This window comes from Apostichopus japonicus, chromosome 4, assembly GCF_037975245.1.
Source record: "Apostichopus japonicus isolate 1M-3 chromosome 4, ASM3797524v1, whole genome shotgun sequence".
In the NCBI taxonomy this organism is placed as follows: Eukaryota; Metazoa; Echinodermata; class Holothuroidea; order Aspidochirotida; family Stichopodidae; genus Apostichopus; species Apostichopus japonicus.
This window is the reverse complement of record NC_092564.1, coordinates 3,077,237-3,095,179: the sequence shown is the minus strand read 5'-3', so window position 1 is coordinate 3,095,179 and position 17,943 is coordinate 3,077,237. Positions and strand designations below refer to the sequence as shown.

Sequence of the window (17,943 nt, the reverse complement as noted above, 5' to 3'; positions counted from 1 at the left end):
TGATACATTGCGATAGCAAAGTCATCATTTGATCATTGAAATGAAAAGGGAAAAGTTTGATATATTTTATGATATATTTATGAGTAATGTTTGTAATATAGTTCATAGGTAAATGGCATTAAAACTGATGACATTAATGTAAATATGTGCCTCATAGCCATGTTAAAAAAAATGATGTAATTCACATCATAGAAATTGAACTAGGAAGAAAGCTGACAATGTTTGAAGGTATGCTGTATTGGCCCTAAGTATGCTAGATATTCAAATATGGTCACCTTTGGTCAAAATTCTTAGACTGTTTTTATTACAACCTTCAAGGAAATTTTCCTCACTGCGACATTCAGTCATCTTGTGTGTTCCTCAAAAATGTATGAGAATTATTTGGAGAGTAAAGACCACCAGGAAAGTACTTTCTGAAAACTTGTAGTGCTCAATTACAGCGTGCTATAATTTTGGGCCTACTGTATACTGACTACCTTTAAGCAGTGAAACCTTCAAAAAAGTGAGGGCGCTTTGCATTGCACAGCAAAAAGCCAGATCGTTTGTACGTCTTAATTCATACATACATTGTGCCTTTGAATTTGATTTGATTTAACTCCGCTTTTTTTTCTCGTGAAAGAGTAGTGTACTTTGCACAACAGAGACATGTTAAATAGCGACTAGAGTGGAAAGTTTATACTTCTGACTTAAGAAAAAAAAATTGCCTCTACTGTATAATGAGTTAATGACTGGAGTAAGTGGAGTGTTTTGTGCAACTTTAATGTCTGGAAAATGTCATTTCCGGTATCTGAGAGGCAGATGGGAAACAATTTTTCTTGCTTGAATTATTTTAGTGCTCCCAGTATTGTTATTAGTGAAGAAAAGTTTGCGACCCTGGCTGTCCCAGGGACGCAAGCCCCCTAAAAAGTTTGCGTCCCTTAAAAAAAAGCTTGCGTCCAGATGGAACACCGTTCATTGTATTACCTACTGTTAGTAGGGTAGTGTAGTATCACTGCCTATACTTTGTAAATGTTATACACAATGTATAGGGCATATGGCTCAGTGTCTTAGCTTTGCTGTTTGACAGGGGCGGCCGGTCACTCCTTCTTTCGCCCACCCTTCCGTTTCAAACAATTTTTACCCCCAGCCCCCTCCTTCATCCGCCCTTTTACTTTCCTACTCGCCAACTCTGTAGTAGCTCCATGCTTTGACCTTGCAGCGCTTCCAACAGCCAACTCTTCAAAAATCACTGTACCTACTGTGTGCATATATCTCGCTAAATTCCACACAGTTCACTGTACTAATCTGCATGTACATAGGCCTGTTCGAACTTCATTTTCAACTACACAAATCATCCAAATCTGATCCAACATTCATCCTGTGCTCTTTGCAAACAATCATCTGTACGAAAATTACAGTAGGCCTATGTGAATAGCTTTTTACGCAATGTCGATTAAAAATCAGTTCAAGGAACTTCTAAAGTACAGTACAGTAGTTTACACACGAATGTTGCTCCAAAATAAAATTTACTGCAGCACGTGGTCAACTGGACCGCGAAAAAATTTGCAACAGAAACTACTGTGGTATGAATGCACATTTTAAATTAGCAAATTTACTTCGTTCCCCACTTACCTGTCTCCCCACAACCTGAGCACCGCATTCTACCGTGTCTAGTACTGTATGCCCTGGTAATCTTTTAACACTGTACACCCTCACTGACCCTAGTGACCTCCTTCATTTTTCTACCACCAAAGTGTCTCATAGTGTTTTCGGATTGGGAAAAATTTTCCCAACTCTTAATGCAGAGAGAAGAAACATTCTGTGAGATGGAATATCCTTTTCTGGACCAGAGATGTAAGCTTCCCACAAAATTCATAGATTGTCTCAACTCAGAACATTTTCTGATCAAAGTGCGATTAAAATATTACGTGATAGTCTCAGAAACAATTCAAGTGCATCTTTGTACCACCAGTGATTGTTGTGAAAATGTACGTAAACAAAATATGAGACAACAAGGCCTAACTTATGATATTATAGCCTATACCACAAACTTTGTTATCTCTACACAGGGGGAAAGTAAGTTGTAAGTAATTGTTGTTAAACAACTTACTTCATTCATTGAGCATTACAAATGCAAGAATGTTGCCAGACAATTGGTAGGGACTATTAGCCAATAATATTACTGGAATTTTGGTAAAACTTCATTGTCTATTTTTAGCATGAAAATCTCGGTAATGGAGTTTTGGTAACCCTGTACCTTGCTGTTGATCGTTATGATATATTTATTTTCAAACAAATTCAATGATCTGTAGGAGTGGGAGAACTTTTGATTCTTGTCAGAAGAAGTTGTGGTTTTTGAAAAGAAATAAAGATGTTCATTGAAAAATGTGTTTTATTATGTTTTCCGTTGACCTACTGTAGTTGTGAGAGTGAACGTGGGGTTTGTTTCTCAAAAAAAAAAAGTGGACGCAAGCAAATTTGAAGATTTTGCGTCCCTGGCCAAAACATTGCGTCCCCGGATGCAGATCCTGCGTTCGTAACAATGCTGGCTCTACCTAAAATTTTGTCATAGTTGTCCCAGGAAAATGCTGTGAAAAGCAACTCTCCCTCCTCCAAACCCCTTCCCACACACACCTACTTTTGTGTAATACATCCATATTAGTCTGTGCATGTAATTCTCAGTTAAATGTTAATGTTGCAAAGTGGGTAGTAGTTAATGCGGAATAACAGATCTCACCTTAAGAAGTGACAGTGCAAAAAGGCTGATGCAACATACTCTTCATTCAGTCACAGTCATCAAAGGATAAGATGTCAGCACGAGTAGTGGCTGGAGTGTGTCGTCTTGCCTACAAAGCTTGTCCGAACGTGGTTAGTGAATATCATTAGGGCTTAAAATCATGGTTACAAGCAAAAGTTACAAGCAAATAGCCTATAAGGTTACTGTTCAGAACATACCTGGATAGGCTGAGTATAGGCTTTGGCCTACCTCAATACTCAGATTACTGGCTAGGCCTCCACTGCCACTGCCCTTTTAGCCACATTTACAGTGTTGGGAACATATTGCAAATGGAGGATGTGTTTGAATATTTGTACAATTCTAGATATGTTAGGCTGAAATGTTAGACTTGAATGCTCTAGTCTTAAGTTGTGATCTAGGCTAAGCTAAGTTAGACCAAAGGCAAGTATACTTACATAGGCCTTATGAAGTTAGGCTGAGCCTATTTTCCTAGTATTGAATTGTTAGTGATAAGCCCAGGACATCATAACCGTCATCCAATGATATTCTGGAACGTGGATCTATCGTTAGGGATACGGTTTTTTGTCAAGTGAAGTGACGATAATTGTTGTCGTTAGGCTTTAGTCATATCACATTCGAAGGAACAGCCTTACAGTAGTCTAGGGGCCTACAGTAGGTTAACTAAATTCAAGGTCCAGTGAATAACAATGCAGCTGAGCAGATAACACTAGTATAGTAATTTGATTCCTATGTAGTTGCTTCTACTCTCGCTTCCTACGAATTATATACCTGTGAAACTGCAGTCCACTGCCACATTTTTGAAGTTTGTGTCACCCAAATGCAGCACATGGTATAACCATTTCGATTGATTCATGTCAACTTTATGTCTTTATCACTTTAGTAAATGTCAAAGATGTAGCGTTTGTATTATTATAAGTAAAGGGCCACAAGTTAGATGGGTGTGGCTCCAGTATATGACGTCATTCTTTCTACTTCAATTTCTATGAATTCACATACTGTACATCATATGTCTTCTCACTACTAGAGCACTCTCATGACCTATTCTGATCTGACACTTTTGTGTGAACAGTGAAGTAAAGCAAGCTACAGTACAGTACTGATTTCGCTTAACTCCCGTTAAAATTCGTTGAAAGAAAAATAACCGAAATTCTTCGTTTTTCATCGAAATTCGGCGATTTTTATCGATTTTTATCGTTTTTTATCGAATTTTATCGATTGGTTATCTCAGTCATTTCCTTCGTGGAATTTTCAACGGTACGTTGAAATTCTTTTTTAAACGAAATAGAAGGTCAATTTGTGGTTACACGAAACGTCGGAAAACGCGTAACTTCGTTTATTAATATCAGTTAGACTTTAGTTCAGTCGTTTGAAAGAGGGAATATTTTCGAAAGCATTCTCATGCTTATATGAGTAGTAACACTCAAAGAAACGTGTAATTAAACTGACGGGGGACGTTTTCTGACTGTGAACCCCAAACACAGTGACATAAGTCTTAACTTCGCCAGGCATTAAGAGAGGTTGCAGTCAAAGCTATGTACCACGAGGCACCCTTCCAAATAAGTTGAAGTTCTGTTTAACCATTTAAATAACAGTGAATGGACATATAAACTTGGTTTTCTTGCAGAATACGAAAAATAGTTATTTCTAAGAGATGTAAATTTGTTTTTTTTATGAGAGTTGAAGTATGAAACTTTGTTTCCGAGCGAAAACATGTTACTTGAAGCAAAATACAGATGCCCCGCCCATTCTGCGAGGACGCTTCCATTTTTCAAAAAGGCGTTTTCTCTTTTTATTTTTTCTATTTTGTTTACATTTTAAACATGAAAATTATTTAAAAATATGTGAAGAACTTAGTAATGTAAACTATCTATAAAAAAACAGAAAAACGATGTTTTAGGCATGAATAATGTGTTCAATATAACTCAAGTAGTAGGCCAATAGTCATAAGCTCATGATAGTGTCGTCAATTCGTTTTCCCAGTTAATATTTGTGACATATATCACCCGTGTACATCGATCAATGGCATGTTGAAATCCCGTGTGAAAATATGTTGACCCCAAAAGACGCAAATGGTCGTTCTAGAAAGTACCGTCATAACATTAACAACACAAGGCCAGTTTGCTCTCTCAGGTCTGCACGTGTACAGCCATTTTTTTCACACATGGTATTATGCTGTGCATGCATTGCGGGCGGGATTGCGGCAAACATAAAAGAAAATGAATGAAAATGAAAATCTTACGATATTTTTCACAAATATTGATGCTTAGATAAGTGCTTCCTCACAATCAACGAGCCGCCTTAAAATTCGCTCCGCTTACGTAAAACTTCTATATATATAACACATGGAAAAACCCGAGATTTTACACACATAATTCCCACTGACATTGGTCACAGAACATAAGTAGGTCATTGAACTTTGCCCAAGTTCATCGCACCATGGGAACAACACAACAGATTGAACATGATGTTACATCTCCCGCCATCTGGACGCCGAGTGTAAATTTTGATGTTATATGCAAATTATGAATGGTACTGCGCAGCGCGATTAAAACTTAACCTATTGCGACCAGTGTTCGATTTTTCCGGTATCGCATTGCAAAATGCGATCCAAAACGACAAACTTGCGAGACGTTTCCAAATCAGCATCGCACATTGTGCCGATTTGTGCGATACAAATTCCTAGTCTGATTTGGGAGCAAACACTCAAACCTTAACTTACGAACTGTCGATCACAATGTAGAAGTTATAATTTATTGAGTTTATACTCAATGTACAACTTATTCACTTGACCGTATAGCGAAAAAAAAACCTGAAAAAATAATATCCTACCATAGTTAAGTGTAAAGCAAATAGCCTAACCACCTCGGCGGTTACGGATCTCACGTAAATAAAAGGTTCCCTGGCAACGTGCCAAAAAAATGTTAACAAACAGGTGTTACACAGGGGATGAGCTCACAGTTGTTGGGAAGGTACCTGGGCAAATTCGCAGCACATGTACCGTGGTACAGTAGTTGGGTATAGGGTTAAACACTGCAGTTGTAAAAATGTACGCATAGTGCACGCTATTCATTGTTAGGCAGTCTAGAAACGGGGCTTTGCTGAACGTTGTTTGTTTCATAATATCGGAAGTTTTGTAAGTTGCACTTTTTAAAGATTGAAAGACAGATTAAATCTCTTTGCATTTTATAACATAATATAGCTACTTTAACTTGTCATTTTAAAATTTCCATCAGTTTCGTGACAATTTAAATAAAAAAAGTTGTCAGTATTTTGCATCCTCAACTGCGAATTTTTTCATCGCCAGACATCGCAAAAAATGACAACAGTTTTCGGGGGCTTTCGCCCCCAGGATCCCCACGAGGGGTTCTACCCCATGACCCCACCATAGCCCTAAGACGGGCCCCTGGACACCACGCCTTTATGCTCGCACGTTACGCGTGCTAGGCATGCGAACACCGGCGGGAAATCGGCAGTGTGTTCGCGGGAAATTGAACAAGGTTTTCCAACACTGCTGAACTGTGCAGTTACTGTATGCATCATGTGCAAGGTTTTCACGGAGGCCTTTGAGGAAATGAATGGTTAGTACAGTGTATATATGCTGCACTAATGCTGTGTGTAGGCCAAGGTTCACGAAGGTCATTGGTTATATTCGCGAGCCGTAGACGTGTTTTTAGATGTTACGGAGAGTCAGGTTTCCATGGATATTAATCGAAAATGAATCTGAGTTTAACTGACGCTAAAGAAATGGATCGTCTTGGGCAGATTAACAAATCATTGCAAGTATAAATAAGTACAGGTAGCTCTGCTGTTAAAAAGAAAAGTTCAATATCGGTTTGCTGTTATCGGCAATTAGGCAAAATTTTACCGATACCGATATGCTGCCGATATTGCAAATATCGGCCGATACCGATATTGAAAACGATTATCGTAGCAACACTAGTATAAATAATCATAATAAACAAACATTTTCTAGTTAATACATTGATCGCCAACATTTGGTCCGTTTTGTGGTAATTTCAAAACTGCTATTCAATATTGGGGAACTGCTATGCAACAAAAATATTGTATAGCAATTGTCGAAATTTGTTGCTATGCAATTTTTTGGCCATAAGTCGAACACTGATTGCGACACAAATTTTGGCTGTTGTTGAATTAACTTTTGTATCTAATGTAAGGTACTGTATCATGTATGTGACACAAGAGAAAGAAAATGAAATCGGAGGCTGCTCAAACCAGTTTCAACTTGATTTATACAACCCATCGCACAACACGTGCGTGCGTAATTTGTTTTCTTAACATGACTTTTAATAAGGAAGCAGGAAAGGTGGGTAAGTTTACTAATTTAGGCGAGTTTTTGTTAAAAATCTTGTGATAGATAGACAAATATATTGTTTTTTTCTTCAAAAGTTACGATGCTGCCGAAGGCCGAGTGATATAAATTCAGTGATCTGAACTTCTGAACACCACGAATACTGATCATGTGTGTTATTCTTTTCAGCAATTATTACACGAAAGGTTCGCAATATTATTGGGCCTAATTAGTAATTAACATACATTGATCGAGTGTCTTGTTGCCTGAATTGCTACCTGCTGGGGAAAAAACCTTAATTATTGTACTCATTATGTCCTATTTTCATTAAAAGTCGAGTGACCGTGCGTCGAAAAAAACCGCGATCGGGAAACGGCGTTTAAACGTTAAACCGACCGGCAGGCGATACGGTGAAACGGTTAGCGAAATATCTGTTGGGTCACACCCTTACTTAAACACACACAAAAACGACCTTATTGAATGAAAATATACTAAAAACCATATCGCAAAAACACAAAATCGCATATAACTCGAAAACGGAAGGAGATATCGACTTTTGTCGGCTGTATAGGGATTTCCTAAACCGAATTTTGATGCGCTCTATCCACCTGTGTCATTTATGAGCTTCTCTGACGTAAGCTGCAGTACGTAATTTCTCTATACCAGTTCCGCGAAATTTATTTACTGTACGCAATAAGCATCGTTCGCTATGTTTTCTTTCACAACGAATATTCAAAGTTGTGCTCCACACGCTTCACAGATATTGTTTTATGTCGTTCATTTTCAATTCTACTTTAAAATTACCTATTTCGAACGATGCATTGCATGCTTTATTAAACATTCCTGATTAGTAAAACTAAGGAAGGATATTCAAATATGTATTATTTTCATTTGATATGATTTTATGAGCTGTTCCACTTGAAAAACGATGATGAAACCGAAAAACAAAAACATTTACTTCTCATGTGACGCATACCGGGAGACTCATAAAAACTCCCCCTTCTCATTAAATTAAATGTACATGCCGTCAGGCCAGTTGAAAGCCGTCAGGCCAGTTGAAAGCCCTCCCTACTAATGTTTGATCAGCTCTTCCCAATATACAATACTCAAATAAGCAATGAAAATATATTCATTTTCCACAGATTTCTACCCCACGTGGGCCCCAAGTCACTGCTTTATTTTCTTAGTAGTCATGGATACAATTGTTTGCAACTCTCTTGCTGGCCAGGTGTTTCAAGTTTTATTAATAGCACGACTTCTGATTGGTTCATTCAAGATAAACTTTCTATCCCTGCTGGATTGTTCTACTTATAATATGAATGAATATTTGGTTTTCAGGTAACATCCATTCCATTACGAACAGTAGGGGTAAAATAATGTTTGCTTCTAGAGGCAGCCAGCCAAAGGTTCAGATGAATACTATGCTAATTAACAGATGGTAGGCGTGAATTTGACAAAGCCAGGTTTATGATTGGACTAAGCCTCTCAAAAAAAGTTTGGTGGTGGGGATATCCAGGGTAGGGAATACACATGTTAGCAGCAAACTGCAGGTGGCCCAGACCCAGGCTGCGACCTAAATACCAGGGCAGTCCATCTGCATTCGCGGGCAACTTACAGTAACGGGTTAGGGGGAAAATAACAGGATGTTTTTTTATTTTTGCGTGCATTGAAGCTGGGGGAGATTTTTTGTACGGAATGCGCTCTCAGAAAAGTTTGTTTAGTGAGTGATGTTCTGTAGTAAACGGTACTGTAGTACGTCAAGTAACACAGGAATTTATTGGAAATAAAGATCTCTTTGATATCCAGCTACGACTGTTTCATTGTGGATATTTTTCTTATTTCTAGTTTTTCTGACGCTGCGTTCCTTGGTGAGCTAACCTAAACTTATCTTAGTTTAATACTAGCCTATAACTTAAGAGTCGTAGAATGTGCTTATTACGATCGATCAAGACTAGTTTTTATTATCCTAGCCAAATCATTTTTCAAACACCTAGTAAAGAACTTACTCTATCTACAATCAAACTTTTGTAACATTTGTAATATTCCTCTACTGTACAACTTCTGGTAGAGTCTGAAAACGGCTGTAGTTAAACTAAGGATTCAACGCAAGTCACAACCTTGATATGTCTAGAATAGCCTTTGCGGTTTTTGATCGCGATAACTTTCGTGGAATTTTCGTTGAAACTTCGTTGACAACCCATGCCCGCAGTAGTCTAAATTTTGTCAACGAAATTATTCGTTTTTAACCGATTTTCAACTTTTTTTATCGATTTTCAACGTTTTTTATCGATCGTTGATTTTTTTTCAACGGGAGTTAAGCGAAATCAGTACTGTATGTGTGTGCAGGCCCTGGCCAAGCTTACAGTATTTAAAAGGAAAATATTGTAGCTCCCTCATCTTTCTAACTCTCAGTCAGATGAATTTGAACATTTTTTAATGTATTTGTTATTGGTAATGACATAGTAGGACCGATATATATTTTGTAATTGCATTAAATACAGACTTGTTCATGTATGTAGATTCACATGTAATAGATTCTTCAAGTGCTGGAAGCTACTTTACTTTCTACAATTGCCATCAAATAAATGAAAATAAAACCATCTCATTGGCTTATAGACAGTAGAGTGAATGAGGAGAACGAAGATTGATCTGTTCAACAGTTTACATTACAGAAAGAACACTGTATTGTAAGCAGTGTACGTACAGTATTACAGTATATCGTGTGAAAAAGCAAAACTTTGCTGTTGATGACATCATAAAAATTGTCAGAACACCGGTTGTCCAATTTACTTCAAAAGCATTGTAGCCGTAATTTGTAGTGATTGGTACTTAATTTCAAAAGAACAAGAGGATCATTTCTATGAGCCAGTAAATGTAGTCTCAGACTCAAGCTCAGACTGCTAGCTGCATGGTACCACAAAGACCATACATGTGAAATACCTGTTATCTCAGACTGGAGCTCAGATTGCTAGCTGTACCACGAAGACCATATGTGAAATACATGTTATCTCAGACTTGAGCTCACACTGCTAGCTGCATGGTACCACGAAGACCATACATGTGAAATACCTGTTATCTCAGACTTGAGCTCACACTGCTACCTGCATGGTACCACAAAGACCATATATGTGAAATACCTGTAGTCTCAGACTTGAGCTCACACTGCTAGCTGCACGGTACCACAAAGACCATACATGTGAAATACCTGTTATCTCAGACTTGAGCTCAGACTGCTAGTTGCATGGTACCACGAAGACCATACATGTGAAATACCTGTTATCTCAGACTTGAGCTCAGACTGCTAGCTGCATGGTACCACGAAGACCATACATGTGAAATTCCTGTAGTCTCAGACTTGAGCTCATACTGCTAGCTGCATGGTACCACGAAGACCATATGTGAAATACCTGTAGTCTCAGACTTGAGCTCATACTGCTACTGTAGCTGCATGGTACCACGAAGACCATACATGTGAAATTTCTGTAGTCTCAGACTTGAGCTCATACTGCTAGCTGCCTGGTACCACGAAGACCATTTGTGAAATACCTGTAGTTTCAGACTCAAGCTCATACTGCTAGCTGCATGGTACCACAAAGACCATACATGTGAAATACCTGTAGTCTCAGACTTGAGCTCATACTGCTAGCTGCATGGTACCACGAAGACCATACATGTGAAATTCCTGTAGTCTCAGACTTGAGCTCATACTGCTAGCTGCATGGTACCACGAAGACCATACATGTGAAATACCTGTAGTCTCAGACTTGAGCTCATACTGCTAGCTGCATGGCACCACGAAGACCATACATGTGAAATTCCTGTAGTCTCAGACTTGAGCTCATACTGCTAGCTGCATGGCACCACGAAGACCATACATGTGAAATTCCTGTAGTCTCAGACTTGAGCTCATACTGCTAGCTGCATGGTACCACGAAAACCATACATGTGAAATTTACAAATCTGCGGAAATTTCACGATTTAACCATTTCCTGTTTTTCCATTACCTTTTCTAAATTAGCCTTCTGTACGTGTGAAACAGACTGGCTATTATAGCCTCATGACCATGTACATATTTGTTTCTGATCAGTCTGTATTTCTATAACCAGTGGTCATTAAAATTGGAGTTAATCTTAAAACTGCTGAAACTAAATGTCAAAGGACATCCCTTTGTAATTTCCTCTTCTTTCTAGTTGTAGTGTTTATTAACTTGTTCAGTGCATTCAGTGCATTCATGCATGACCTATGAACTTTGAATGCAGCTTCTTAAGTGGTTTATCTTGAGTCTCCCTGTGGTTCCTAATATTTATCTGATAATGTACACAACTACTTTACATAGCTATACTCATGTACAGCAGTATGCCATAGTACATTGATCAGTCATTGATGAAGTTAAGTCTTCAAATAAGTTGTACCAGTTTTGAAGACGCTGAACTTTGTCTCATTATAAAATACTGTACTTATATGGTTCCTAAGTGCAAACACTGCTATACATCTTTGGCATGTGATATAACAATTTGACCATTTGCATAACATCTTGAGATAGGATATATACCAGATAAATTATTCCCTCTCAACCACCAACTTTATGATTTGTCATCAAAGCCATGCATATAAAGTCTGTGTTGTTTGCTATGTTAAGGTGCCTGCACGTTTTCTTCAAAGGTAAGCGGAAATGATAACAGAAAGTACACACTAACACTAGACAGATGGTCTAACAACTCAATATTATTTTCGGTTCATGATATATAGTCTTATACCGTGTCCATAGTAAGTTTTCACAGCTAGTTAACATTAAAAGTAAAAAAAGTAATACAAAATAAATAAAGTAAAAAATAAAGTTAAAAGTAAATTTTTTTTTTAAATTTAAATTTTATATTTTTTATTTATTTTTTGATCTTAATTTTTTTAAGATTTTTTGATTTAATTTTAATAAAAAATAAATGAAAAGTAGACTTAATCCTGCCAGGATCAAAACATCAGGCCCTTTAACTTATACATTCATCTACATATACAGGCTTTTTGCAGTAGAGGAAGCAGTTCGTAAACAGTTTTATAGTACACCCTCTCGTGGTTTTGGTGACAAATACTGTGACTCTCTCCTGGAAAAACTGTCAGATTGTAATTTCTACAGTATATATACTGTATGATGCCTGCTTCACATTTCCCACAGTTTATGACCAGGCATATCCACGCTTCAGTCAGAATACATGTCTTCCGTTAAAACAATAAACCTCTGTGGTGCAGAACTACTTGCTTTGTTTCTAGATAATCCTCGGTTTGCTATTGTTCACTGCCACTTCATCCTGTTTATACAGTATGTTTATATTCACTCATTCATACTTTTAAAGGGACAATGAAATTTAACAGAGCAATTAGAAGGAGAGAAAAGGAGAGAAACCATTTTGATGACTCAGTGCTTGCATTAAGGTAAAAAGTTACTTTCAAAGAGTCATGAATGCTAACTTGCCCACGGGTTGGTCCAGACCATATAAATCCAATAACACTTTTCGTGTTAGTATCCTTACACCAATGCTAACTGTACTTTCAGAATATTCCCAACTTTAGATAGATCTTGGGTAAGAGCAGGAAGTTGTTCCATAACAACTCCTTGGTAAGAACATACTGTATATGAATACTGTCTGCTTAAAGTGACATGCTGACATGTGAATACCCAAATGGATACATTTTGGACAGGTTAATTTGCCATAGGAATACAATATATTGGGCTTATGTGTGGGCTTATTAATGGAAGGCCCTTACAGTACTCAATGTTCCTGTATGTAACCATGGTGATAGATTGAATGAGCAGAACAATGTTTATCATAGACTGATAAAACTCATGGATCTTGAACAATACAGTATAAACATTATGCATAATTGTTATTTATTTTAGCCTTAAAGGACAATTCCTAAATATAACATATATGGTATTTTGTCATGAAAATAAATTACATTATAGTAATGTTAACTCAATGTGTCACCATGGTTACATCCCACTTAACTTAGGACATGCTAAATATATTTTAAATTGTTGAGTTTAATTTCACTAAAAGTTAACTGTACTGTATATAAAAGGGAAAAATTTCAAGCCAGTCATCATTACTCTGGTATTCCTAACGGCGGTAACGATGCAGTGATTGATTATTAGATGTTGTGGTCAAGTGGTTAAAGCAGTGGACTGGTGATCTAAGGATTACAGGTTCGAGCCCTGGCCAGAGCATTGCGTTGTGTCCTTGGGCAAGGCGCTTTACAGTATCTCCATTGCCTTTCTTCACCCAGGTGTATAAATTGGGACTTGCGAGGTAACTTGTTGCGTGCGCTGGTTTGTGGCTGCACCCTATGGGAAGTCCCCCGGGGGACACGTGGTTGTGGTGCACTGTGGTGCCCCAGGAGAGACTGATTGAATTGCGCACACTTTGGTGTGTAGGTGTGACAAGTTACCAATGACCAAGGCTAAGTTGTCAAAGCGCTACGATCTTGATGTAGCAGCGCTATATAAGTGTCTAATATGTATGTATGATGTTTGAGGAAATAGCTTTGAAGTGGAGCCTGGAATTTGTTTACAATATCCACTTCATATCAGTACATCATGTACATAGGTTTATTCGTCACCTTAAGTATTAAATTCTTTCATAAGATGACTGTGAACAGTAATGATTAAATTCCAATTAGCTCATAAATACATCACAGCTAAGTTGAGTCATCAAGTGGATCTGGATGGCTTCCATATATATAGAAACATTAATTTGAATTGGACCATATAATATCACTTTTTGTTTTAGCCTTACACTAACAGTTCTTTATGTTTCTTTAGTCTTTATGTATTTTGTGAAGGTAAGAGGAGCAGGAAGATGAATATCTGAATGAATCAAAAGCAAAAGAGGGAAAAGAAAGTTCAGTGTTTAAGGATGAATGCGCCGAATAGTAAGAACCTGAGGGTACAGCCACCCCGCCCCCCACCCATAAAAAAAAAGGAAACATTGTCTAGTTGAAGTAAAACAAAAAGAAAGAAGACAATAAGGAAGTTATAGATACGACAGAAGAAAGAAACAAAAGAAAGCTAAGGTCAAAGTCCTTTGAGCAGGAAGATACTACGTGAAAGATGAATTCAAACTGATGCAAAGAAAATTTTTTTTTTTATTCTGACACGTACTGCAGCTTTCAGAATCAGAGATAAGCTGGCCAAAGCTAAATGTCAAAGGCTGAGTAGGTAAAACATTGTTAAAATATGAAAACATTCACATTTTGTGAATGTGAAAATTTAATTTTTAAAAGTACTGTACTTTTGAAGTTAAACAGTCGAGCACTTGATGTTGCCACTTGTACTTTTACTTCCACAAGCAATATAATACGGTGACATATTTATTGTAGATCATTCAGGTATTATAGCTCCCTACTTTCATTTCACCAGAAGTGTTTACATTTTATATATTATATATTATATATTGGCAAGTGTTTTGTCCATGTCAGTTGTGTTAAATTTAGAGGCAAGAAATAGGTGTGATCGTAGAATGGATTGATGTACAGTACGGAACTAAAGGTATCGTCTTTTTTGATTAGCATTTATCTCTCAAACCAACATCAACGGTGGCAGTCACAAGAGTCGATAATTGAAATTAACAAAGACTGCACGACAAAATCGGAAAGATATATATTAAGTTTCGGAATCTAACTGCAGTTTGACCAAATTCAAGCCATTTGGAAAAGTATGGCTAATAAATTACTGACGATTGGAGAGAAAGGTATGGCCACACTGAAGCGAGCGCAAAGCAGTGGCAAATTATTTTCCGATCCTGAGGTACAGTATTTTAAGTGGGAACATTTTCCTTCTTATAGGAAGTCAGCAATTGAATCAAGTTTTAATGTACAGTACTTTACAGAAAGTTCTATGAATCTGTCAAATTTTGCCTCGACACACTGAAAGTATGAATTTATTATGTTTTTTGTAAATTTAAGTGAACTTCTCTGTGACCAGGTGTGGCAAGAAATCTGTGTTAAATAGACGTTGCATCTGACCATGTTCTCACGCTATCAGAATGTTTCTTAACATGCCAGGTATTTAATGGAAGCTTGTTTGTCATTGGGTGCATGTTAATTATATCGTGGGTGGTAGGTAAATTCAAGGCCAACGTAGATTATTTGTGGATATGTAAGAGATTTACTGCAGCTTTGCCCTTCTGTTTAAAGGGTGTGAAGACTCGCGCAAAAAGGAACGTCTAATGCCGGTAATCTGACCTAGTTTCGAATGAAGTGAGTGTAACAGAAGTGTTGCACACCTCCATCGATCCCAGAAAATACATACACAGCTTGCTACCTTCGGTAATTAGACACTAGTGTGCGGTCAATACCCACAGCACAGTGTAAAAACGATAAAGCGATGGACATCTCAGGTTCAGTTAAATTGAATTGAATTGAATTGAATTTGAATTTATTGTCCACAATCGGAAATTTGGCTTACACAGGTTGTAAACGAAAGAGAAAAAAAATAGCAATAGATTAAGTAAATAAACTGCGATACACATACAATAATACAACAAATATACAGCAAGTCCAACAAATAAGTAACTTATCTTCTCACTTGTGAATTAAATATATGAATAGAATTAGGCACATTTGAGTATCTGAAGCGGCCCCTAAGTGTACGCGGTGGACATAAACGCAGTTCAGAGCGGTTGTTATTATAGTGCTGAAACAAAGGGTGTGTCGGGTCTTGCATGATATGTTTCAACTTATTGCAGACCCTCTAATGGTGCAAGTACTCTAACGATGGTAATTGAGCACTGATTACACGCTGAGCAACTTTTAAGATAACAAGGTATCACGTTTCATTACTGTAGCGACAAGCAGAAAACTTTACTTGCAAGCAACTGAAAGTTAACTTTTTCAGAGCGCGGCACGCGGTTTGGGGCAAGTCTTCAATGCCTTTAAACCAGCTGTCTCCATTATACAGTACTTTAATGCACTTTCTTAACCTACTAAATTTTGTTAAAGAAATTAATTGCTTAAACATTGCATTGATCAAGGCCTGATCGCAAATCTGGGGCATTATCCGTCCGTCCACTGTATCTGGTTACCAAGCTACCGTTCAGAAGTTATTACCTTCGTGCTCTTCACTAAAACTCTTTCATGAATCCTAGATCACCTACGGAATATATGAAACACTGATATTAAATTACCCATCGGCTTTTCCATGTACATTTCTTGCATGAAATTGCTTTAGTTGCTAAGCCATGTACAGTAATTGCTTACAATGGTACATTTATACAGTATAGGCACAGTCGTCAAGAATTTTCACAAGAACATTTGATACATTCATTGCAGTTCAATTATGAAAAGGGGTCAGTGTAGCCCTTTTGTGACCATGGAAATTTACATTGACACCAAACTTGAATTGTAAGCCAGTGAATGGTAGCCTTGCAGTTTTGTACTGCAGGTTTTGTATGGATCAGACACCAGTATTCTGTGTTCAGCAGTAAAGTCAGTGATATGAAGCACTGCTGCTATAATTACCTGACTAGTATTGCATCAAATCCCACATGTAACAAACAGCAACAACAATGCAAGTCAAAGGTCACCGCCCATTGCCAGGTCAACCCCACATCACATTTTAACATAAAAAATATAAACGTGCGAGCCTGGGGGTCTGGTCTCTCCTGGAATAAAGTCTATTGCAGGATTCAAATCCTGGGATATGTTTCGCATTTACACCACAAATTTGGACTATGACCGCTGGCTTCAACACCGTGCTCTCGGACTGATGTAAACAGGTGACCATTCTAAGGATCTTGCGGTCTTCTGTCTCAGTCTGATCAGATGTAATCTTCACATAGCGACATCAAAATTTTGACCATTGGCATGATCCTCTCAACTGATTCAAAATTTGTACCTCTGAGGTTCGAATAGTGTTGTGTGGGTATTTAATACTTCATTGGGAAAAATATGATTTTATTTCTGTTCTTGAATGAATAAATTGGTTTAAGCATTACGGTGAAAATAGTTTTTTGGAAAAATCCTTTGAACACCAAAACCAATTGTCGGAAAATAAATATTAACTGAGTGATTACTGTAGGTTGTAACATATATGTTTAATAGAATGTTCTTGTACAGGTTGAGTGACAGCAGCTAGGCTTAAATTGTTACAGTTCTGGTAGAAAATATTACTTTACTTTCCAACATTTGTGTACCTGTATGTGTTACATAAAGTGTGTAAATAAATCTGAGTTGACCTATTTAATATATTTTCAGACATGAAAGAGCTGGATGCAATTGCACTTTTTTAAGTTTCAGCCATTTTGTGTCGTTTCGATATGGTTGTCTGTGTCCGTGATTTTACGGCTGACCATTGAGGTGTATTCTTCTTCTGTTCCACAGGATCCTGATATAGCTGGAACTCAAGGATTTGAAACTTTGGTGAAACGATTGAAGGAGGGCAGTACTGTCTGTAAGGAGATTGAAGATTTTCTCAAGAACAGGTTTGTAACTTATGTCGCTGAGAAATGTTAAATTTGCTTTTTTGGCCATATTTAAGTGGCAACATTGCCAAAAATTGAATAGCTAACAAAATGCTCTGTTATAATTCATATAAACTTGATCGAATTTCTCCGTCCATTATCTGTCAAAAAAAGAGACAGTGTTTGCAACATTTTGTAATAGTTCAAACTTTCGTTTGTTTTATCGCCATTTTGCCCATTTCCTTTCATATTGGCCCTAACATTTGATCCAAACTTCAGATGTGTGATACTTCCAGTTCATTACGATTGCCTTCTGTTAATACAATACCTTGACTGCATGCTTCTACACATTAGTAACTTAACTACACTTTCATAACATCTTGTGGATATTAAAGGTTATTTCCTTTTAGACTGTTCCTGGAAAGCAGAGGTGCAGTAAGGTACAT

The 17,943-nt window shown here is 37.4% G+C and overlaps 1 protein-coding gene across 14 annotated transcripts in view; it reads left to right on the top strand.

Annotated features, from left to right (window-relative positions):
• Window positions 1-17,943, top strand: part of LOC139966150 (proline-serine-threonine phosphatase-interacting protein 1-like) — a 93,309-nt gene that overhangs the window by 26,662 nt on the left and 48,704 nt on the right. For 6 of the 14 annotated variants that reach the window (XM_071968890.1, XM_071968888.1, XM_071968887.1 and 3 more), the window contains one exon: window positions 17,418-17,518. In XM_071968890.1, the coding sequence (XP_071824991.1) occupies window positions 17,418-17,518 (101 nt within the window). Of the gene's footprint in view, window positions 1-2,695; window positions 2,848-14,304; window positions 14,845-17,417; window positions 17,519-17,943 lie in introns of those variants that run through there. The other 8 variants (XM_071968883.1, XM_071968882.1, XM_071968884.1 and 5 more) reach the window with 7 other exon arrangements.